General features: G+C 55.1%; 2 protein-coding genes across 2 annotated transcripts in view; one reads left to right on the forward strand and one right to left on the reverse strand.

Annotated features, from left to right (window-relative positions):
- Nucleotides 1–1977: 1977 nt before the first annotated feature.
- Nucleotides 1978–18987, forward strand: LOC119092144 (uncharacterized). Its single transcript, XM_037215120.1, has 7 exons — nt 1978–2913; nt 3433–3652; nt 14280–14416; nt 14789–15000; nt 15579–15678; nt 16232–16420; nt 17823–18987. Exons 1-7 carry the CDS (start codon nt 2035–2037, stop codon nt 18225–18227), a joined length of 2142 nt encoding a protein of 713 aa, XP_037071015.1. The 5' UTR covers nt 1978–2034; the 3' UTR covers nt 18228–18987.
- Nucleotides 18988–20271: 1284 nt separating this feature from the next.
- The window catches only part of LOC119092713 (arrestin domain-containing protein 2), a gene marked incomplete at its 5' end in the record, with an annotated part of 95320 nt that continues 92121 nt past the window's right edge, over nt 20272–23470 (reverse strand). Inside the window, 2 exon segments of the mRNA XM_037215690.1 lie at nt 20272–22133; nt 22852–22966. Of these exon segments, the coding sequence (XP_037071585.1) occupies nt 21919–22133; nt 22852–22966 (330 nt within the window). The 3' untranslated portion in view covers nt 20272–21918.

Genomic DNA, 23470 nt, shown 5'->3' on the forward strand with positions numbered 1-23470 from the left:
TGACGTGTTGGAATGTGCTGCACCAGTTTTACGTTTTCGATGATTCCAGCTTTCTATTGCATCATGCATTTTTCATCATGCTTTCAATAACGTCTTCAGAAAGAGAACTAATGGAGGAAGGATAAGGGGGGGGGGGGGGGCGAGGTGGGAAGGAGAATAGAGGCAATGAATGATTTGATGTATTTAACGGGTCAAAGCCAAGTCAGATCAGTGGCTTTGCATGTCTGTTTTTATGCCTGAATTTCATTAAGAGCAGTTCCTAACTTAGCTACCTTGTGTGATCACCCTTGATAAATAAACCGTGTTGTAACTCACTGTCGTGGACATCGGACGCCGATAAGCAGAGAACATTGGACAGCATACACGACCCAAACAGCCCGTACTTTGTCCTACCATTCCACCTAAATCACTGGGGCCGATTCTTCATTATGTAATATGCACAAATTCGACACATTATTTTTGATTTATCACTGAGAATTTTTCTGAAATGCCAGAAAGTTCTCCAACGGCCCCGAACACACCTAAAACATATTGGGAGCAATCTGACCCCGCATGCAAATAGCGTTGAGTTCCTAACAAGGTTTACAGTGGCTCTGATCGACCAAGTCAGTCGCAATTGGTTCCTAAGACAGAGTGGAAGACGAAAAGAGTTCCAGGGGCGAAACGTGACCAAAAGCCATTAAGATACCGATCAGATGACAACAACAAGCGATTGCAAGCAAGGCCACAGACCGAGCGAGTCTTAGATACCCTTGTGGATACTCTAGATACTTCGACGGCGAGCAAAATAGCAGAGGTCCGGCGCGGTACGACGCCGTTGCCTCTGCCCAGTTTGCCCGTGAAGATGGTCCACTGAAGTTCGACATTTGGAAAAAATGTCGGCTTTAAACACGTGCTTGATTGTTCAGCCCGTGGTCTGCGTCATTACTCAGCTGTTTACTGTGTATGCGATGCACTTCATTACCAGGGCCATATATCCGTACCACGAACGAGACTCGAGTAAAGCCATATGAACTTGCCGGGGAGTGAACCCGCCCCATTCGGCGCCCTGCCGTCCCTTATCATGCAAGGCTTGTGGCCTCGGGGTGAGGCGGTGCAAGGGTCATCTGGCACGCGACTCGGAGCGGGAAAGTGTCGCCACCCCTCGGACGCCCCGTGTCTTTCCAGCACCACTCCCCTGAACCGGCGGTGACGCAACCTCGTCACCGGCGCCGCGGCGCCGGCGGCCGCCGGCGGCCCGGCCGAGCCCCAAGTGGCCCCCACTCCCCCTCGCGTCTCGAACGGGGCCGGGCCGGGCCGGGGGGCAGAGGAGGGGAGCGGCGGGAGCTTCACGCGCTATAAATAGCCCGCCACCCTCGTCAGATAAAACGCTTGTGCACACGCAGCGCGATCAATACGCACAACCGCCCGACTCATTCATAAACGGTGGCGCTGCGGGCCTCTCGCGTTCGAGCCGGCGCCCTCGGCGTTGGTGACGTGTCGGCAGTTACCCGTCACGTGACCGGTTCTGCACCGAAAGAATTTCCCCGGCCGCCGGGACGGGCGTCTTTGTTTCGAGCTGTTCGAGTTAGAGAGAGCCGCCGAGGCGGACGGCGGGGTCGGCGCGCGGCAGGAGCGACGCCAGCCTGGTCGAAACGGGGAGACGCGGCCGGAAAAACCCGTCGATGCGCTGACCGGGCCGGCGGTGTGTAGTGTAGGTCAGCGGCGGCACGCGGTCGACGCCGATCTGGACCCACCCAGCAGAGGAGCCGCGCCCGCACCAGAAGTCAGGGTCGCCACGGCCGTGAGCGCGCCGCTGCGCTGCCGACGCGCGCACGTGGTCGGGGCCCCGGCGGCGGCGACCCCGGCCGCGCCGGCCGCCTCCCCTCCCCCCGCCGGCGGCGGCGGCGCCGGGCCTGACCGGCGGCCCCAACAGCTGACTGCGCGCCGCGCGGCAGCCCGGCCGCGGCGTCGGCGGCCGCCGCTGCTGGGGACGCGGCGCTGCGTGCGCGCCGCCAGTGTGCGTTGTGCGGCGCGAGGTGTGGGCCGCGCGCCATGTCGGCCGCAAAGCGCAAGGTGAATCCGCTCACGCTCAAGGAAAAGAAGGCAGTGATTCTGGAAGTGGAGAACAGCAACGGCAGGACCAAGTCGCAGATCGCCGAGCAGTTTCGCATTCCGAAGAGCACGCTGTCGACCATTCTGAAGGAGAAGGAGCGCATTTTGAACTTGAACGACGCCGACGACCTGGGCCCGCAGCGCAAACGGATGCGCATTCGCCGCGGCGTGCACCCACAACTGGAGGAGGCACTGTTCGCTTGGCTGCAGGAGCAAGCGGCGGCCAACCAGACCGTCTCCGGCCAGAAGATGCTCGCACGCAGCCAGGAGCTGGCACAGCAGTTGGGCGTGGACGACTTCAAGAACAGCGTGGCCTGGCTGGAGGGCTTCAAGCGGCGCCACGGGCTGGCGGGGGCGCGGCCGGGTCCGGCCGACGGCTGGCGGCCGGAGCCGGCGCCGGACAGCACCGTGCCGCTCGGCCAGCTGTCGGCTCTGCTGGACGAGTACGGCGCCGCCGACGTGTTCGTGGTGGCTGAGATGGGCGTGTTGTTCGATCTGACGCCGGCCGAGGCGGGCGGCGAGGCGGTGAAGGCGTGCGCGGCCGGGGAGCTCGCCTCGCGTCGGCTCAGCGTGCTGGCTGCCGCCTCGGCCGACGGCTCGCAGAAGCTGCCGCTGCTGGTGGCCGGCGAGCGGCCGCTGCCAGGCGCCAGCCAGCCGGGCCGGCTCGCCTACCGCGCGGAGCCGCGCTCCTGGCTCCAGCCCGACCACTTCGCCAGCTGGCTGGAGCTGCGAGACGGCGAGCTGGGGGCGCAGGGCCGGCGCGCGCTCTTCCTCTGCGAGCTGCAGCCTCTGCACGCGACCGCCGGCGGCGGCGACGCGCTGGAGCTGGCCTGCCTGCCGCCCAGCCCGCTGACGCAGGCGCAGCTGGCGCCCGACGGCGTGCTGCATCAGCTGAAGCTGCAGTTTCGGCGCCGCGTGGCCGGCTGGCTGGCCGAGCACGGCCGGCCGCCCAGCGCCGACGAGGCGGTCACGCTGCTCAGCCGCGCCTGGTGGCAAGACGTGGACGCGGAGCGCGTGCGCCGCTTCCACGCGGCCGCCGGCCTGCTGCGCCACGAGCCGAACGGACAGCCGGCGCCGGCGGCGGCCGCCGACGGGCCCGAGCTGGCGGCGCTGGCCGGCGGCCCGTTCGCGGCGCCGGCCGGCGCCCCGTTCTCCGGGTATGTGACCGCAGATGACGCGCTCCGCTGGACGGCCGGGCCGCCGCCGGCCGCGGCCCGACCGGACCAGCAGGGGTCGGCCGCCGCCAAACCGGACGGGCAGGGCTCGCCGGCCGCCAAGCGCGAGCGCGCCGTCTCGCCGCAGGCCAAGCGCGAGCGCGCCGCCTCGCCGCAGGTCAAGCGCGAGCGCGCCGCCTCGCCGGGCGAGAAGAGGCCGCGCTACGGCTCGCCCGCCGGCCGGCGGCGGCCCTCCTCGCAGGAGGCGCTCAAGGCTGTGCTTGTGCTGCAGCAGTACTTCCAGCTGCGCGATGGCGACGACGAGCTGGACGAGGTGCTCAGCTTCGTCGCCTTCACCAAAGAGAAGATTGTCAAGCTGCAGACGCAGGAGCACCGACATGACAGTAAGTGGTGCCGCGTCTGCGTGGGGGCAAGCTTGCGAGGCTCCTTCACTGCTTGCGGGTGAAGAAAATGACAATTTGTAATATATTTCGCCCGTGTAGCGTACATTCCATGGGCACCATTGTGTTACATGATGCCTGAGCTTCATAGGCGATTTCGCGCCCATTGATGTTCATGTGTGTCTCCTGAATGACATAAAAAGGAGAGGTAAGAAGGTCCTAAGTTCTTGTTTGAACGCCCAATTTGTCGTGATAATTGGCCATGGTCGCACGAACCGGTGGTCCAGAAAGTCTGCCACGTGCGGCGGTACGGCCAACAGGTCTGCCGCGACACTAACGGTGCATGTTTTTGCCGTCGTTCTTGTCGCCTTACGCAATGACCCCGTCCACTTATCCAGGTCTCAATGGGTGAGGCAGCATGGCGTAGCACTTGATCTCGTCTAAACTGGGGCATAAGTCTGCTGTCCAAGTGGGACAGGGGCGCCCCGGATCATCCACTTCCCCTGACACCCCGCGGACGTGGCGGCCGTCGCCGCGGGGCGGCTCGAGCCGGGTCGGCCGGCGCCGGTAACCGTGACCGTTACCTGCCGACGGAGTGTGCCGTGTGACGGGTTCGTGAGTCGTGCCGCCACCCGACGGCTGGCGCTCCCGGGGCGGTCCGCACGCTCCAGTGCGCCCCCGCCGCCACAGCTCCCCGGCCGCTCCGGCGCCTGTTTGGGGCGGTCCCCTGCCAGCTGTGGCTTCCGCCAGGTGCGAGCGGTGTTCGGCTTGTCGCGTTCCGTACGGTTGTCGCATTAAGCCTCATTTTCTCGGTTTGGCCTCGATTTCTTTAATCGATGTCAGTCAGGTGGTTCTGGTTGTTCGTAATCTTCAGTTGTTTTTTAACGAAAATCGGACGCTGCTTTCCGGTTGAACTCTGCTCGATGCATTCTTCTTCAACTAGTTCCGCACCCGTGCATCAAACAATCGGTATTCCTGAGATACGAGTGACCGATCATCTACACATGGGCCGATTGTCCTTATATATCAGTAAGTTTGCGATTGGCCTTTATCTGTGTTCAGTCAAGACTCCAGAGGCCAGAGAGCATCAGACTCGCCTTTAGTAAACAGTCCTCAACGATGGAAAGGAAATGTATACCGGGTGGCAACTTGATGAAAGTAGGTGCTCGTGTAGTTATGGATTGAACACACGAACACAATTGAGCGTTGTGAGACGCGGATCAGCCTTAAAACTAGGAGGGCGTGTCCAGGCCTGAACCCCCTCGCCCACGCCCCCAAAATGCTCGGTTGGGGATTAGCAAACGTGGCTCATTCATACATCACAGTCCATAGCAGCCCGGTCGCCTCGATGATGGTTATAGTCGCGTTTACACCACAGATGGGTCACGCCGGATATGACGTCGAAGGGTTGCAGAATATGGCAAATTCCTTACTGAGCTTTACAAAGACGGTGATGCAAGATATGTATCTTATGCACCGCGTTTGTTGCCGTGCGTTCGGGCCGTCATGCTGCATGTGAGCTGACCTGTGCTCTGGCGACCCCAGCCGACCTGACACAACTGACCTGTGCTCAGGCGGCCCTAGCCGACCTGACCCAACTGACCTGTGCTCTGGCGGCTCCACCCGACCTGACTTGACTAACCTGCGCTTTGATGATCCCAACTGACCTGGCCTAACTGGCCTGTGCCCTGGCGACCCCAGCCGACCTGACCTGACTGACCTGTGCTATGACGGCCCCAACCGACCTCGCCCGACCTGCCGTTTCGTGCACCGTCGCGAGGGAACATAGAGGTGCGCCCAGGAATGAGAAGTACAGGGTCAGTGTCACCAGTGGCCTACAGAGGAGACCGGTTACCCACAGAAGCTTTCTGGAACCGAGGCGTAGACGAGTACTAGTGAAACGTCACGCCGCCGAGCTATCCCATAGCGCGCCATCTTTTGAATGTCGCAATATCTTCGGCTTCAATTCAAAGGTGGCGGTCTGGAGCGGCGCCAGCTGGCCAAGCCTAGCAATAGGTGCCAGGTGCCAAGTTCCGAACTACGCCTGCGCGCCTGCAATCGTAATCGGGGCTTACGCCGGCAGTTTATTGAGAAGTGTGATGACTGTAAACCTGGCGAAGAGACGGAGCCGTGGCTGGGGTAATATTTTGCTTGGGATCACCAACTGTGCGTAAGGCTATGGATGGATCGTGTGCGTCATTGATGCGCATACACATTTGCTTCATGATGCCGCACAAAATCCTCATTACCTCCCCCCCCTCCCCACCGGTACTCCTAGCAATGAAATGTCGTGCCATCTCGCTGGTCATCGCGTTGTATTTCATGAAATGGTAACGACACATACAATTAGCGTAATTGATACCTTACTTCACATGTGTGTAGGAAAAGGAGAGAGTAACTGGCTCATCGCGATTCAATGAAGTGAGGTGTGGCAAAACTGACGTTAAGGAAGCGAGCCTTAACCATTGCCAACGAGAGGCCTGACGGGCCCTCCAAATTCTATCATTGAATACCTTGACAGCCGTGAGAGATATGCTGATCATTTCAACACTTGACTTAATGACATTGGGGCACGCCCTGCTAATTTTTTAGCACGTTCCTTGAATAGGTTGTGGTGACCTTTAACCAAAGACGCGGCTCGAAAAAGGGAGGGGGCTGGGAGCCCAGTCACCCTTACCCTTTTGGGCCCGCATTTTTGTTTTGACACCGTAGAGGCTCTTTTGGTTCTCTTCTGATGGATGCTGACGGAGCTCCGCCTACCCCTAAAAGTTTTTGCTGTGCCGTTGCCTATTACACATCTGTGAGGAACATGTTGGGTTTCTCGTGAAATCGACAATTTGGTTTACTTGTTTGCAATTGAGATATGCTAGTTTTTCGTTTTATTGATGTAACCGATCTTGACGTCAATGACGTCAGGCCTGGTCGTGCCTGAGGCCAGATATCAGGTCATCAGAGGTTAAGCTCAGTCAAGCATATCGATTGTTTTACGGGATCTATGGCATCCCCATCTGCAAGAATGCTTTATTGCGATCCACCATATGAACATCATCTTGACGAACATCACGTGACCAACTGTTGCGAATTGTTTCGGTTAAGGTTAGGTGCCTTATCGGTGTTTGCTCATTTTTTTCAACCAGCTTTTGCTTATGGGTACTTGCATTCAACCCAAACGGATCTTCCAGGCCATGCAAGATCGTGACCTTGAATTATTAGTGTCTGCATGGAGAATCTGACCCGCTCTGCCATCACCTGTGAACTGTTATTCCATGCACCACGCACTCAAACGGACATTTTAGCCATGGTGGGGTCTTCGTAAACTGAGAGGCGATTCATTTGACCCAGGCCCCAAAATCCGGATATGTTCAGAACTGGAATACAGCAAAGAACACGTTGGAGCGTACAGAACCATGTTTTGTTTTGAGTTTGGGAATTGTACTATGAGAACATTTCGTCTCATTTCCGACATCAACCATGTAATGTTATTAACGTCACCTTGAAGACTGCTCACCACCTGCAATAAGCCAGTTTTTTTTGGCATAGGCAACAAGCGACACGTTGGTTTCCATCCTAATGATCCATCCGTCAAGTTCAGAAGTTGGTGGGAGGAATGGGGTCTATCAGTCCTCCCCTTAGCGATGAGAGTGTAAAAATGGCCCGTCAGCCGAGGGTCAGATAGGGGCCCTCCCCCGCCCCCTCCCCATCACGGGCGAGAGCATTCCCACATCCCTGTAGTGTTTCTTGTAACAATGGGTCTACAACCCAAACCTCAGTATGCGTGAAAGCGTTTGTGGGAGCAAAACGGTCTTAATGGCCGGCGCGCCCTAAAACCACGCGCCTGTGGGCTGGGCTGATACCGTACCTCGCTGGCACAGTCAGAAGGCTAGTTATATGTTCTTTATAAGACGCCCGGCATGCGTTCCAAGGTATACAGTTTGTCTCGTAGAGCTATTACACGTGCGTCCCGTCTGCTGTCCTCACTTACGAGACGGCTCACTGCAGCAGTGCAGCGAGGACAAAACATGCGCACTGCAGACGAATTATTTCTCATCTGCGTGGCAGCATGCAGACAGCTGATCTAGCGTACGAGGTGACGTCACGTATGGTTTGTGTACAACTTCTCAATCCCGCCCAAAGCTCCAGTTAACGAGACCAAAGAATGTTCTGTTGATGGCGTTCCAAGAAGTCCTTCACTGGTGCTTTGTGTTAACGCCTGCACGGATTAGGATTCTGGGATCGAACATGAGCAGGAATTATCTTCTTCCTACAACACGGTTTGGCGCTGCGGGACAAGCGAGGTGATTAATACGCCATTGTTTTCTCTGTGCAAATAGTACCAAAACATAAGCGATTGGACGGACCGTTGCCCCACCCATTCGGTTTGGTTTCGTTCGAGCCATACCAATGGGACTTATATGAAGTCGGCTGGATTGTCCTTTGATGGGCATACCGGCGGAGATGTGATAATGGTTGGCGTCCGCGCGCGCATTCACGGACAGCGAGGCTTGAGCATCGGCTGGCGGGAAGTGCGGTCTGACGTGGTATTTTTCAATCGGAAAAATTACAATAAACTACAAGCCTTGGCAATGGCAACGATACGGTTGTTGCGAAATGTGTCAACATTTTGGTGCGTGGTGGTTACGTTGGAAAGGACTTAACGCTTGTGTAGACGCCATGGCCTGATGTATGTTGGCATAGGCTACGGCCCCTTGTATCCGAGGCCGGTTTTAGAAAGAGGCCAATGGCATTGGGCACTTTCAGGTTAATGGCTTCTTAGGGTCGGAGAGCCTTGCGATCTGTTCCGTGAGTCATGACGGGTACGTTCGTGACGGGTACGTGACGGGTACGTTCGTCTGCAGCGTGCAGTTGACTTTACGTTGTCCTCTGATCTGGCCGCTGACACCTGACACCGGTCCTTGAAAAGGCCTCAAAACGGGCGGATGCGTGGTTTGCGCACGGAGTGCGTTGTGCCCCCCATCGGCCCACTCTTCTTTCAGTGCGATTGTCAGATTTCCCTCCATCGCTTTTCGTCTCAAACCACGGCAACGCCTGGTCGCGGAAATCTAGACCTGTTTCTGCCCCGTGTTCTTCATCAGTGTTTTACCGATTTTATAGCTGGACATTTGCTTTGATAATAGAATGAGTGGATGAAATCGCAATGTTTTGACATTCGTATTGTCACGCTGCAGCAATGCAGCTCCTGGTCAAGCACCCCAGATTAAGTACGCTGCAGCATAATTATTTTAAAATTGCGCAACTTGTTGCGGGAAATTTTACGTCAGTGGAATCATTGGCTGGAAAAATAAAAGTCGTCAAAGCGTCTTTGGCCAGGCCAGATCCCACCATTGAAGCCGCAACATTTCTGGTTAGTTGGCGTTAATTTCTGTGGGACGGTGGCTTCAGTTGTAATGAGCTAATGTTGCGGTGGGTATGACCAGAAACGTTCGCTTCCACTGGCGGATGTCGGCATGTGGCCAACATGCTCAGCTGACATGCCTAGTCGAGCGACATGCGGAGAGAGAAGGTTGAGTCTTTGGTCAGTGCACGTATCAATTTCCGCCTGTCCCAAGGCGTCTTGGGTACAGGCCATAGTTGTATTGCATTTGTTTTGCGAGTTTTGAATGCTATTACAATACGTTATTTTGCCATTAAAAGGCTAAGTCAGTTGAAGTGAACAACAATCGCCCTAAGTCAACACAGAAAGACACATCTTCCTGTCGACACAGGAAGAAATCCCTGTTCGCCTACTTCTCACCGGTCACACATTCCACTCATCAGTGCGTGCGGCAAGATCACTGATGCCACGCCTCGCCGTTCTCGCCACGATGAGCTCCAATGTGCATCACGTCTGGCATGCGTGCCGTGGTCTTGCCTTGGAGGGAATCGTTAGCTTGGCCCCAGCGCTGCAAGCCGCGCGCCCCAAGGCAATCTAGGTGACCACTCTGGTATTACCTGACTTTGGCGAATGCCTCACTCTGCTTTTGACACGAGGTTTATGTGGCTGCGTTACGCGTATGGGCTGCGGCCGAAGCACGCTTGTCAAGTGAAAAGTTGTTCTCTTGTGACTTGTGCACTTTAAACATAATCATAACCGTTTGGTGGCTGATCGTCATTTCAGACAACACGTTATGCTCGTTACAGGCTAACGTCTACGCAGTCTGAAAGCCAACTTGTCACCACGTGACCACTAATTCCCGTGCACTGACATGCGTAGAAAATAATTCAGAGGATGCATATAACGACATTGTAGAACACAATTTGAGGGATATCAAGGGAAGCGCATCCGCTATACCATGCTGCCCTGTACCGTGATGTATTTGCTACATACTTCTGCGCGCCCCACTCATTTTAGAGAACGTTCTTCTCTTTATAATTACTCCGAGAAGGACGATGACACTCGTGACTTACCAACACACTTAATTGCAGGCGCAAGCATTTATGTGTGGGGTTTATCCCGGATCATACCGGGCCATTACGTAACAGGATCCGTATCCCAGATCCTGGAGCCTGTTTTTCAGAATCCAGACAGTTGTCTGTTTCGTCATCCGTGCCTTCCATTCGGGCCAAAATTCTGTCTTATGCACGATGAGGTCATGGGATGTTTTGCGGCTGACGCGGGGAGGTGGATTTCCAAGCCGACCTGCTGGAACCGGGGTATTGAACTCCACGCTAGAACGGGAAGCGTGGACGTCATGCACCGCGCTCTGGCACGTTGCTGTCTCAATGCGGCGGTGCCGCGTACAGGTAATGGTAAATGTGATAAGGCAAACTTAACGCAGTAGCCATTGGGGTTCTACGGTCACCGTCATGTTGTGTGTTTGCGTGAGTTTTTGCCCGTATCTAACTAACAGACATATCCGCGGCACTGATTTCCGCCCCGTGACTGCATGTTCGCGTGCAGTTCCAACCAGCCAACCGACAGCTCCGTCGCAGCGGCCATAACCTAACGGTCCCGCAGGTCACGCTGGTGACATGTGGCTGCTAAGGTATCTGCTAGCGTCAAACATCAGACAAAGTTCACGCTGAGGGTGGAGGCAGCTCGCTGGTGCATTCACTTCCGTGCACTGCCTGCCGGCACCAGGGAATCCCCGGGTATCAGTCGCGGTGGTCCCGGTCCGGACCCCCTGCGTGGCGACCGTCACGTCGGGCATGGCGACCGTCACGTCGGGCATGGCGACCGTGACGGTCGCCATGCCCGACGTGACGTTGACTCGCGCCGGCGAGTGGCAGGCGCCGCAGGGAATCGCTAGCCTTTGAGGTATTCGTAAACAGCGTGTCGGCGGCTACAACGGGAGGTCGTAGCATGACCTTGACGGCACTTCGGAGACCGCGCGGCATCTTGCTCGGTGATCGCGGCAGGTTAGATCCATGATGAGCGGTAAGCGGAAGACGAAGTGAGAGTCAGACCAAGTGAAAGGGATAGGGATGATACGCACAGCCCTGGGGCAGCTCTTACGTCCTTGAAGGCTGTGGTAGATCCCGATTCATTCGGTATCTTTCTTCGGGTTAGTCGTCCGCTCGTTACGCCGCAGTACCTGTGCGAAGTTTAGGGCTCCGGCCTGGGCCATATGGCGGGCGGCAGCAGCGACCTAGTTGTGTGCTATCGCTCCGGCCCAGTATGCAGGGCATAACATTATTCGGCTATCCGTTGCGGCATGCTAAGGCCCCGTCGTTGTTTGTTTTTCTCATTACAGCCAATCATTCTTGTAACTCAGCGATCTGGACGTGTCAGTCAAAGTCGTCATAGGTCAATTATCCCTAGCTAAGTCGAAAGACATGATGACATCCGACGGCAGATGTTCTTGGTTGGCGGCATGTTCATGGTCATATATAAATAAAGGCTTCTCGGTTTGGATTTCTGGGCTTCTTTGCATTCGTGCGTGCTACTCGCATGATATGACTGATGCTTACTAATGTGCCGGCCTATCGCATACGATTGTTTCAGGTGAATTAATCCACGGGTCGACCTAGCTCGCCTCGCAATGATGTCACTCGATGTATGATGGTAGTGGTTTTAGCTTTCGAGCTTTTTCACCGTCATACGTTATGCTCCTTGACTGCAGCTTTCCGATAAGCCTCAGTGTGCGTCACTGGGGTCACGATAGGTTGGCGCGTTCTTCATTTCGCGGCACGTCACGTTCATTTTTCAAATAGCATGCGTGGTAACCTGAGCTGTGGCTGTTCACACTGAGTTGTGCGTGCAGTGCCCAATAGACCTGATTTTGTACCTTCTTCACTCAGTCAAGCCGTAGCGCCTCGTCGAATTGGAAAGAAAGCATATGCACTGATATGCACTGAATGCACCGAAATATATGCACTGAAAGATAATTGTCAAGGGGTTAAAGATTATTGTCAAGGGGTTGTCAAGGTCAAGGGCATGACCTGTGGTGTTACCTCTGACCGGCGCGTCCGTAGGCTGCACGTGCTGGGGTTTGCTTACGTTTTGAACACGCTCAGTCGGCTGGTTGGACCCGAAATAGCCTGGAAGCGGCTCCGGATCGGCTCTCCGTAGGATAATGGGAGCGGGACAAATATCCGAGTGGGGCAGCAACGTGACGGCTTGGGTTGCAACATATTTTGAGATACCACTATGCTCTTGACGTGGGGACAGTGGAGTCGAAAGCGCTTCATTCCTTGGAAGCGGTGGTCAACAACCTATTGGTCGTGATCCGAGCCTGCTAGGTCGACCTGTTTGGCTTGTTCGAGAGGATTCCAAAAGAAAACGAAATTCGTTTGCAGAGGGAAATAGGCGATGAACAGGTATCCAGTTATGTGGGCTTTGATGGGCATGGAGTGGTACAGGTTTCGTAACGATCGAGCTCCATGGCTCACAGTCGTAAGTTGTCAGCTATTCAGTGACGATGTGTCGTTTGTCTGCAATGCCAGATAGTGACCTTGCACCAGAGCAGTGAGCTCCAAAGCTCGTAGAATACTGCTGTCCACAAATTAAACATGGGCTACTTATTGGCTGTTTCTTGCATCCAATATCACCAACTAACGGCATGGCGCAACAGTTCACACTGAAGTGAATCTCTCCGAATGTGTGATTCATATTTTGTGATCACTTTGGTCGCGTTCCGGTCTGGGGCGAGTAGTTGGGTGGCGCACTAAAAAGATTGGTCACCTCCGCATACGAGTTGGATTGACTGCGGTCTAGTCTATGTTCGCGTGAAACGTCGTAAAAGGATTGCTGTAGTGGCATATGCAACAGTGTATTAGCGTGTTAGTTCAGTTCTTTAGGCTCCCGGTACGAACTTTTGCTGTCTGCACCCGGAAGTGTGTGATGAGTTCATAGTGCATGTACTGAGTTACCAACTTTCAGAAGACCAGGCGGAACTGGCTAACTGGTGTTGTGGAGCAAGCATTGGTTATGCCGACAGTACTCTACGTTTAAAGTTGGGCTTATGCCAACGAGTGCAGTGTCTCGTTGGTCGCAATCTGACCTTTCAAATGGTAAAACCTGATTTGATTCTCTGATTTTTATTTTGCATGTATTTTGCCGCGTTTGTTGCGCTTTTTATTGCGTATTTTGGCATGCTTGGCACGCTTATTTATCTGACTGGTATTTTTTTATTCTCTTATGCATCTTATTATGCTACTTGCTTCATCTGAACGTTGCACATATGGGCACAAGCCTACCAGATATAACGCATTGAAGGTCGGAAACTCGGCAGTAGAACTTTTACTTGTTTTTTGGACGTTGCACATACGATAATGCGTATAGATATGATTGCACTTAAAACTCATAACCAGGAGCTATCTACCTATCCTCCTTTTATCCCGAGCAATGGTCGGAAAGTTATGATCAACACTAGGGGTTTTTGTCGGTGTTAAGCTACCGCACTTGCGAGATGTCGTTGGCGACAAATAATTGAAGACCGCTTGTTGGGATTAAATGTTAATTTCGTGACCCATGATTTTTCTCGCTGTGAATGGTGTCAAAGAATCAGACGAAGCTGTGTGGAAAGGGAATAATGTTATGCGAGTTATTATACTCGTGTCACTCGAAAATCCAACGTGACGAGAATCACGAAGTGCATCCCCACAGAAAAACTTCAAACTTCGTGCGTGTTTAAACCCATCGTACAATTTGAAGCAGGTATGAATTGCTGTGCATGTTCTTAAGGTTGTTGTTAATTGGTGCTCTTAGAAACTGTTGTAAGGAATTACAACTTTATGCTAATGTGTAGGATACATTGAGGCGGAAAGGAATCGCAAAACGCACCGTCAAGATTCATCCTTGCATCACTGGACCGTGCAGTCAAAGCTCCTTTATGTCGATTTGAGCAAGCAGATGTATATTATTGAATGCGTTGTCTCATAGATCGGTCCTGCATTTTTGAATCGATCCGTTTGTTTCCGATTTTCCTTTTTTTATTTCTTGCACGCATGTGCGTGTGTGTGTGTGTGTGTGTCGCTAGAGATTCCCGGAAGCGTCATTGCTTAGTGAAGATTGGTTAGTTTTCTATATAGAAACCCGGGTATGTGCAGCGAACCTGATTCACGTACTGTATGTTGCCTGCAAGTGGTGCCGAGAGGAAACCTCCGAAACGGTGACCGAACTGAGTGCCGTGGTTTGGACCGAGAATTAGTAGAGCGTGATCAGCCTTCACCGGTACCTCTGTGCCCGCAGACGGATCTCAGAAGGTGAAGAAGGAACCGAAGGTGGAGAAACCGGACCTGTTAGGCACCATCAAGTTCGAGTCTCCGATTCTGAACATCGACCCGGACGTCGACCCCGAGGAGCTGCGAGACCCGTCGGAGGTCAAGGTAGGCCGGAGCGGGTCGGAAATAGGTGGTCTTGCGGGCGCCAAGCCTACGGCTGGCCCTGGCTGTACTCGTGCCTGCTGCCATCGCGTCGAACCGCCAACGCAGGCTTTTTGCTAATTATCCCGGTGAATTATGCTGTCCGAATGACCGAGTAGCTCGTTAATTCCTTCAACGTCTTCCTGCCAGCAGTGCATTTGGGACGCTTTGAACCGTTTGTTCTTGTTCGATAAACGATCAATTCTGGCGTGCAAGGAGCACGTACAGCGAGCAGATGGACACATCATCTGATGTCAAAGTCACCACAAACCAGCCCTCCTGTCGCGCCCGGTGTCATTGGCTAGTGGCCCGCTGATCCCATCCTCCCGCCCTCAGCCGTCGACGCCAACCAAGCCTAGCCTGGAGCTGCTGGCGCCGAGGAAGGGCGGCATCCGGGTGGGTGCGCAGTTCCAGGCGGAGGTGCCGGCGGCTCCGCTCGCTTCGCCCCCGGACACGAGCACCGACTCCAGCCGACTGGAGGAGGCGCGCTGGACGCCCGATCACCAGCTCACTGAGCAGCAGATCAACCAGTTCGTCATGCTGGCCAGGTGACAGTGGTGACCGACGAGAAGGGGGGGGGGGAGAGGGGGAGGGCGGAGTGCAGTACAGAGTACCGCTGACCCTCTGGCCTGGTGAGGAATGTTTGGTGTTTAAGTGCTGGCCGGTTTTAGATATATTCTATGTTGTAGTTTTGAGGCGGGGTTTTTTTAGGGAGCGGGGTGAGTGAAATATTTGAGAAAAACCATCTGACGTCACTGGCGGTGGTAGTCAGATTCCTGAATTTTCATTACCTATTGGCAGCCGTTAAATTGTGAATTGTGCAGCAGCAAAAGTGTGAGAGGACACTGTCACGAGATGTTGTTGGTATGGTGTAATCATTTGTACTAAGGACTCATAGTTTATACCGTAAAAATTGAGAGCTTTGTGGAAAGGGAGTGCACACCATCCCACGCGACTCTGCCATAACTCCGACCTGACTTGTCTGGTACGACCGTGAAGCGAACTCACCCACTCATTCCCACACTTAACCCCCCCCCCCTCCCCCCTGACCGAAGCCCCATAGCCCGACCGTGTGACCCCAAACTGACCTCACCCTCGTTCTGACCGTGTGCCTCGGCCGCCTCAGAGCCGTCGGGATGTTCGCACGCGCCTGCGATGCCGGCTCGGCCGCCAGTCAGCCGGGCATCCACGTGGCGGCGGCCAACGCGTCACGTGACGTCACACGGGTGGGTCAACAGAGCGGCTGCCCGCGGACCGGGGCGCCCGACACTGGATTGGCTGTTGACTCAGGCACTGATTGGCGTATGCACACGGCGCGGTAGCAGCTGCACTCTGTTTTATCTCGCAAGGTGTTGCTCTTGGCGTTCGGTCTGCCAGGTGTAGACGAGCGAGTTGTGTTTCGAGCGCGTGTATTTCATTCATCCAAACGCATTCAACCGGCGTTCATGGTCACCATGGTCCAGTGTTTTCCTTGCTGGGGAATCTACGTGGAAATGCGATTATTTTCAGTACGAAATCATCGTTCTACGAAATGTATTACATCAACGCTGCGGATGCCTTGAGTCCTGGCGGCACGCCATGTGGGGGCGTGTGATGCGGCGTATGGGTCCGGGATGGCATTTAGCGGCAGCGTGTCGAAAAAGCCAAGATAATTTCCCCGCACCAGGGGCAGCATTAATCCCGTCGCATGGCATCCGTGCCCAGCACCGTGCCGGTACCCCTCTTGAACGCGCTCCCAGCTGTCCTCCACCCCCTGTGACAACGGCGCCGGTGTTACAGGCGCACGCGCTGGACGTGCTCCACCGCCATGACTACCGGCTGGGCGCGGCCCTGACGTCGCTGGTGCCGGCCGGCGGGCCGCTCCTCTGCCGGGACGAGCTGGAGGACTGGTCCGTCCACGAGACGGCCATATTCGAGGAGGCCGTCACTCGACACGGCAAACAGTTCGATCTGGTCTGCCGCGACTATGTGAGTGCAGAGGCAGCGCCGGAGGGCGGAAGTGTGGTAGTCTAGGGCCCTAGATGCACGTTGCCAAAAACAAAGTTGAAAGCTTATTAACCAACTAACCATACGGGTACACTTTCCTTCTGACAGACCATGGATAAAGCTGAAAGGCCTTGTGTATTACTATCATGAGTGGCATATGGGTACATTGGTGCCTTACAAACGGTGCGCATTTGTTTTCAAATACCTTCGTTGCCATGGCTTTCCAGGGTTCAGGTACCGTGTTATTTTTTTGTCCTAACACACCCTTGGGTGGGGGAATTTGACCCCGAAGGTTTTCCAAAATGGTTTCCAAACAGTGCAGCGTAGCCGTACCGAATTTTGCATAGCTGTAGACAATGGAAAAGCGGATCATTTGGGATCAAAAAGTGAGATTTTCCTTGTAAGATCGCTGACCTACGGGAGGTTAAAGTCAGGCCATGGATTCAGCGAAGTCAGTTTTTAGGGAATCGTTCAGTCTGATGCAACAACGGAGTGTTAGACGAAGCCATACACCTCTGGCGCATTTTCCTAGGAAACACAACGATTGAATGAACAAATTGAATTCACCTAGGGTTAAGTACTAAAGGTCAGGCCAAGGTCAAAACCAACCTATTTCATGAATTTAGGGCCTGCTGTATGGGGTAGTTTCTGGTGCTCATTTCGAATCTATTGACAACAGGAACCACGTCATGCCTTTTCCATGAACTCCTCAAAGGTCGGAATAGGTAATTGACCTACAATGACCCAGGGCAACATTTTGTTTTTAGGAACACACTGCCTGCCGTTATCGTTTTCGCCTATTCAAATGCGAAACTCAAGACAATCTTGTATGATTTTGTCACAATGACCTTCCAAATGTCAAATAATGTCACTGGCCTTGATCAAATATGTGATCTTTGCTTAGAACAGGTATCCAGGCCCTGTGAGCACTTTGGAAACCAACCTGGAGTTTGACATTATCGTATGTCACTCAAAGGTCACAACCTAGGCACCTCAAACTTTAACCGAAGGGAGTCAATATGTCATACAGGTCAATATATCATGTGAATTTGGTGACCCTGCCTAGCTCTCTTAGTTGCTGAGATCTGAGGGGGTCGAATTGAACCCACCCACCCAAGCGAAGGGTATCTAACCGGCCACCCGGACGCGTGTTAATGCAGGGGGCGCAGGTGTATGTTTAGTTATATAGCGAACTGCTTCAATCATTTTCATGCCATGTGAACTGCTTGATGCGCTCCTGCCATTCTTAGTGGACTTGACTACGGTGCTTTGGTGAGGATCCTCCCCAGCCAGCACGGTGACGCAGCACGTGATCGCTGCCTCGAGCGAGCCCCCCCCCCCCCCCCCCCTCCGGCGGCATCACTCACGTCTTCCCCCGTTCCAGCTGCCGTGGAAGACCAGCGCTCAGGTGAACGAGTACTACTACATGTGGAAAACGACCGACCGCTACGTGCGCCGCCGGCGCGCCAAGCACCTGGCGCGCCGGCAGGCGGCCCAGGTGGCAGCACCGTCGCCGCGCGAGCCCGCCAGCCCGCCGGTGGCCGGCGACGCGGCACCACCGGCGAGCCCACCGCCGCCGCCCGGCCGGCCCGGCCCCGCCAGCGACGCGCTCACCTTGCTCAGCCCGATGCTGAATGCGCTCGGCACGTCGGTGAGCATCGAGCCGGTGACGCCCGGGTCGCGCCGCTCGCCCGAGCAGCGCGGCAAGGCGGCTGCTGTCGAGAAGCTGTGTGGCGGCGTGCGGCTGAGTGGCGAGTGCAGCATCACGCCGGTGCCCCTCAGCAGGTAGCCGCGCGGCGCGGCAGGTCAGCGGCCGACGCGGACGGCCGCGCTGGCCCCCGGACGGCCGTGCGCGCGGTCTGGGGGCCTGCTGGCTCGCGGTCTGGCCGTCGGTTGGGGGTTCTGTCCGCTCCCAGGCTGGCTGTCGGTCGAATGGTCTGTCCACCCCCGGTCTGATCGTCGGTCGGGTGGTCTGTCCGCTCCCGGTTTGGCCGTCGGTCGAGTGGTCTGTTTACCCCCGGTCTGGCCGTCGGTCGGGTGGTCTGTCCGTTCCCGCCTGGCCGTCGGTCGGATGGTCTGTCCGTTCCCGGTTCGGCATTCCGGTCGTCCGTCGACTAATGGTCTGAGGGGCTATTAACGAAGCCACCGGCACACGGCCCTGAGATCTGTCGGCTCAAAGCTCGGTATTTCGTCGGCTCACGATCCGATAGGCTGTACGCTAGCAGTCCGCTGTGTGGGCGTGTGCTGCTTCGGAATGTGGTTCCATGAACGTCCAGTGTTGCCAGGGCCTCCAGCCGACACATATGAAGACAGGCGAGCTCAGACATGTAATCAAGGACGCGTTCCGTCCGTTGGGGTTCATACAGTGAGTTGTGAGGGTGGCGAAACATGTGCATAATGACTGGCAGCGGACTTTGAGAGTTTGTGGCGCAGCGTCTCTTTCAATGGGGCTCTCCATACAACAAAAACTCGTAGACATGTCTTGTAGCAGTGTTTCTTACCATGGCTGATTACGACCAATATTCTTTTGCAATAAATGAGAAACTTTTGCCTGTGTTTGCTGTTATCTTTACGGGTAGAGCACTCATGATGTGGTTGCAGTCCGACTACTGGGCATTAGTTACGAATGGCCTGGTCATAGCGCTCAGGCATGGGAACGACTCAAATCGTGGTATTAAAATGCGGTGCCTGCTTTCACTGCCAGACCCAGGTAGATAAACTGTGTCTATGCGCAAACCGTTTATTTTGACATCGCGCATCCAAATACGGTTATTGAACTCAAAAATCACAGCTTATCCCAAATAACATTTTCCAGCGCGCGACGTACACGACAAACGCTGAATTATGTTACAAAATGTTCACAACAGCAGTGTCAATGTCTAGACAAACTTCACCTGACGTCGTAAATCGTCTCTTTTCATGTCGCTGTGGTCTTGCAACAGTCATTAAAACCGCAACCCTTAACCCACGCACGCTATATGATTCCATCCATTCGCATTCCGCTTAGAGTTCTGTTGTTGTTTTTTAACATTTTTGTGCGTTGAGTTACAGAAAAACATCATTCTGAACAAAGCCTGGTAGCTGCCTTTGATTTTCTCATCAGCATCTCAGGGCTAATGGTCCTTTACGGTTGATTATTTTTGTGAAATCGGAAGCAGTGAGAGCTAGAAGCACCGATGATTTGTTTTGCCTTTATGTGCCCTGGTTTGAACGGCTGTTAATTTACCCAGCCCGATCATGTAGCGCTATTAACATGAAACCAGTTGCCCGAAGCTGCTGGAGATAGTGGAGACAGACTGGCATCGTCGTCCGGTTCCGTTCCGTTCCACACGAGTATTAGTGGGCATGTTGCAGGAGAGGATGAATGCCGGTCTGATTTCACGACATCGATGCTAGCGTGTGCTGTGCACAGTCGCATCATTGTGGCTCCCGACACGGAAGAAAAGCAACCCTCCTTTTATCATGCATTTACCATATCTTCTTTCGAAACGCATGAAACCGTGTTTGGATGTTGCATACAGCTTCAGTTGGGAAAGAAACATTGCCAAACGGGTTCACAAATGATACAAGCTTGACCGCAAGCCAGTAGTGATAACCGTCTGGCCTCTGTTATTTTCCCGATTGAACCGTACTTCCAAAAAAAAAATGAGGCCTACAGTCGACTAATGGCAGATGGCACACCCAATCACCGAGTGGCCTGCCGCATGGCGCACCCCTGCGGAGCGGGGCACGGTTGCGGGGGCTGGCCACGCGTCGCAGGCGCTGGCCACGTACGGCAGGCGCCGGCCACGCACGGCAGGCGCCGGCCACGCGCCGCGGGCGCTGGTCACGCGCCGCGATCTCCGCCAGACTGAGCGCGCCAGTCTGTGGGGCCAACACCGCCACGCAACGAGCGACGAGCGACAACATCGACAACAGGAACTAAACAGGTGCACCTCACATCGAGCACGCCCCACTCCGACGACATCGTTTTGATTATGTGGTCCATGTCTCGACAATGCATACAAAATTTCCGCCAGCATGCCCGCTAAAAACCGCGGAATGTGCACACCCCATCCGCCGGCGTCAAGCCCGCTCGCGTACAAAAATTTATGGAACGCACTGGCGCCAGGATTTTGGTGACGTGCAGCCGAGCCCGCAGCGGGCGAACCGACTGCCCGGCACAGCCATCAGCCATCCTCAGGGAGGGGGTCAACCAGGTGGGATGTCACTGACCGGCCGCACCAGGGGAACGCCACCGCCAGGTCTACGGGACGCGTGGGAGGGGCGGCCCAGCGGCCGGCGCGGTGGGAAGATCTGCCAGTGTCGCCGGCGCAGGGAGCCCTCGCCGGGTATCGGAGACCGGGTAGCTTTACGGTTTTGTCGGCAGTTTCAGCCGTGTCCTTGTGTGGAGAGTGCGGAACGACGTTTCCGGCTATGGAAGTACATGTCGAGCATATCGCGAATTTCCTCGAATAAAAGAAATGTGGTGGAGCCAAGTTTAGGCGGTCGCTTTAAAGGCCGCACATGTGAGGTGGTTTTAGTTCCAACTTCTCCATTCGATTGATGTAATCCGTTGACAAAAGAAAATGACGAGATGTTGCCATCGGCATCGGCACCTTGCGCACGTCGCACATTACAATACCTGTAGCTTAATTTTCCAAGTCATCGTGGTCAAGCAAAAACAGGAGTGACTGATGTTGCGGATCGCCGCCCCCTTACAGCAGGCGCCCAAATGCGGTGCCTCCGAAGTCCACGCTGATGACACCAGAACGAAATCGGAATAACCAAGCTGAATGTTGGCAAGATCAGAAGCTGATGGGGGCCACCCGGGAGCTGGTGACTGGAGAGAGGGCGCGCACAGTCCGTGGCCACCTTCCCGTGAAATGTACAGTAGCTTGCTGGGAGGCCAAACGCTCTCTGCGGCATCTTCCGCGCTCCCTGCTTGCGTCGCCCACAGCCGCCGACACCGATTGGTGTTCCCGCTCTTTGGTGGCCCTTTCGAAGATCGATCGAGGCAAGAAGCAGCACCAAGACGTGCCGGGGACAGGGTCACTCACGGTGACAACATGATGACGCGACACTGAACTATTCGCTAGGAATGAACTTATGTGAGTACGTCTGTTTGAAGCTGGTTATAACAATTGGCAACTCTACGTTAACAACGCTAGATAAATACATTTGTGCTGCCTTTTTGCAATACAGTATACATCATGTGTATGTCAATGTGTATATGGTAGCATACAGACATGAACTCGTATCAAAAATGTTTTCTGCCCATGACCCGGCGGCCTCAGCTACCTAGCAGCGTTTACCCCCAGTCGGAGGGTCCCAAAGTCCCCTATGACTATCTGCGAACAGCCAACGACCTCCCCTCCCCCTCCCCCGTACGATGAACACACAACACAGTGACATGGCGTCCCGGGACACGCAGCAGTCTGCCGAGCCCGCCGTCCGCCCGCTTTGATTGAGACCGCGGCCAGCGCTCCTGGCGGCGGCATCTAATACCTAGTCTGCGCGTGACTGCCGCCAGATGTCGTGCGATGTGGCGGCCGCTGTCCGGCGCCGTTTTGTCTGTGCTGTGGCTTCACGCACACGTACACGGGCCGGTACAGGACGACAGCGTCGCTCATGTCCACCGAGCCGTCGTACACCTGGCCCAGCTGGAACTCGGGCCCGATGTACGCGCCGCCTTCCACGTGGTCACAGCCCACCTCTGCGGCAAACGAGGCGCCAGGGTCAGACGGGTGCCTCCGCAGCGAGCCTCTGCGCACGCGGGCGGTGTGGGGCATCGCGAGCTGCAGCACACCGGACGGCTGCGCACTTGCGGTGAGCTGCTGTCTGGTTCAATGCTTGAGTGATATTGGTGCCCACACGTGCATGAAGTAGCGAGGGGAAAACGACGCAGAACAAATATTCATTCAAAATCCATGAATACGGTCGGAGCTCATTACATCATGATGCATCGTTCGCTCACGTGGTCATAGCACGGAGAAACTGGGCAATTCGGTCAATGGTGTATATTTATTTGCGGACTGAGCATCCCCACCATGCAAGCACAAGAAAAGAGGTGTGATGCCAGAAGAGCGTAGGTGTGAAGCAATTTCAAACTATGTGCGAGAACACGTGTTACATTATTTTTCTTCGTCGACCACATCACAGAAAGAACGCGATTTGTGGGAAAGCACTGTATTGTAGAAAGATTGAATAGCATTTGGACTTGCTTCATTGCGTGGTATCACTGCAAATGCTTGATTTAAGCAAGAACAGCCTATCCAGTGAGTAGCGCATTCCATAGACCACAGAACTTGCTTGCGGTGGCGTACCCCTTTCCACCATCGTATAAGCCCGCCTCTACATCTACGGGCAGGCTACTTTAACGTTTGCTGGTCATCGTGTCCGACATGGCTGACGAAAGCAAGCGCGCGACGTACCGTAGTGTATGCTCGGCTGCTGATTGGAGTTTGGAATCCGAAACGGCACGGTGGCGACTGTGATCGGGAAGTGCATGTGAAGATCATCTCCCGACCGCTCCAGCTCGAGGTTCACCTGCGCCACAACCATAAACAACAGTTACAAGCGACACTCGCCGGGCACTTCCACACGTGATCCTTACAGTGAACGACATTCATCCGGCGTCGGCACCTGCATCGCAACGGAAGGCAGTGCAGCTCGGGCGGCCGCCAGCAGCGCCTCTGGCGTCCAACCGTCCAACCAGCGGCGCGCAATCAGCCGTCAGCCGGCCGGCGCGCGCGCGCGTCATTGTAAGGCGGATCGCGGCGCGCGCCATTGGGCCGAGCTTGCCATTTCGGAGGTGTTTCATTTCGGGCGCGCCGCCAGCTCAGTAATCAGACGGCCTATCGGTGCCCGAATGGCTAGCGTGGCACGGAGCTGAACAATTTGGCCACTGGGCGCGCCGACATAATCCGCCGAATCAGGGCTCGGGCGGCCCGCGGCCGTGAATGGCAATAAGCCCCATGCATATTTGTGGGCTTCCTGGATCCGTCCGAGAATCGACACTGGTGGGAGATGGCGAAGCCTGAAGCGGACAGG

This window comes from Pollicipes pollicipes, unplaced genomic scaffold, assembly GCF_011947565.3.
Source record: "Pollicipes pollicipes isolate AB1234 unplaced genomic scaffold, Ppol_2.1 Scaffold_3447;HRSCAF=4054_pilon_pilon_pilon, whole genome shotgun sequence".
Lineage (NCBI taxonomy): Eukaryota > Metazoa > Arthropoda > Thecostraca > Pollicipedomorpha > Pollicipedidae > Pollicipes > Pollicipes pollicipes.

Excerpts from the sequence above, each read along its gene's own strand:
- LOC119092144 (XM_037215120.1), top strand. The coding sequence starts at position 2,035 with ATGTCGGCCGCAAAGCGCAAGGTGAATCCGCTCACGCTCAAGGAAAAG. Across the intron at positions 3,653-14,279 it reads GCAGGAGCACCGACATGACA|ACGGATCTCAGAAGGTGAAG; the intron begins GTAAGTGGTGCC and ends CTGTGCCCGCAG. Across the intron at positions 15,679-16,231 it reads CGTCACGTGACGTCACACGG|GCGCACGCGCTGGACGTGCT; the intron begins GTGGGTCAACAG and ends CCGGTGTTACAG.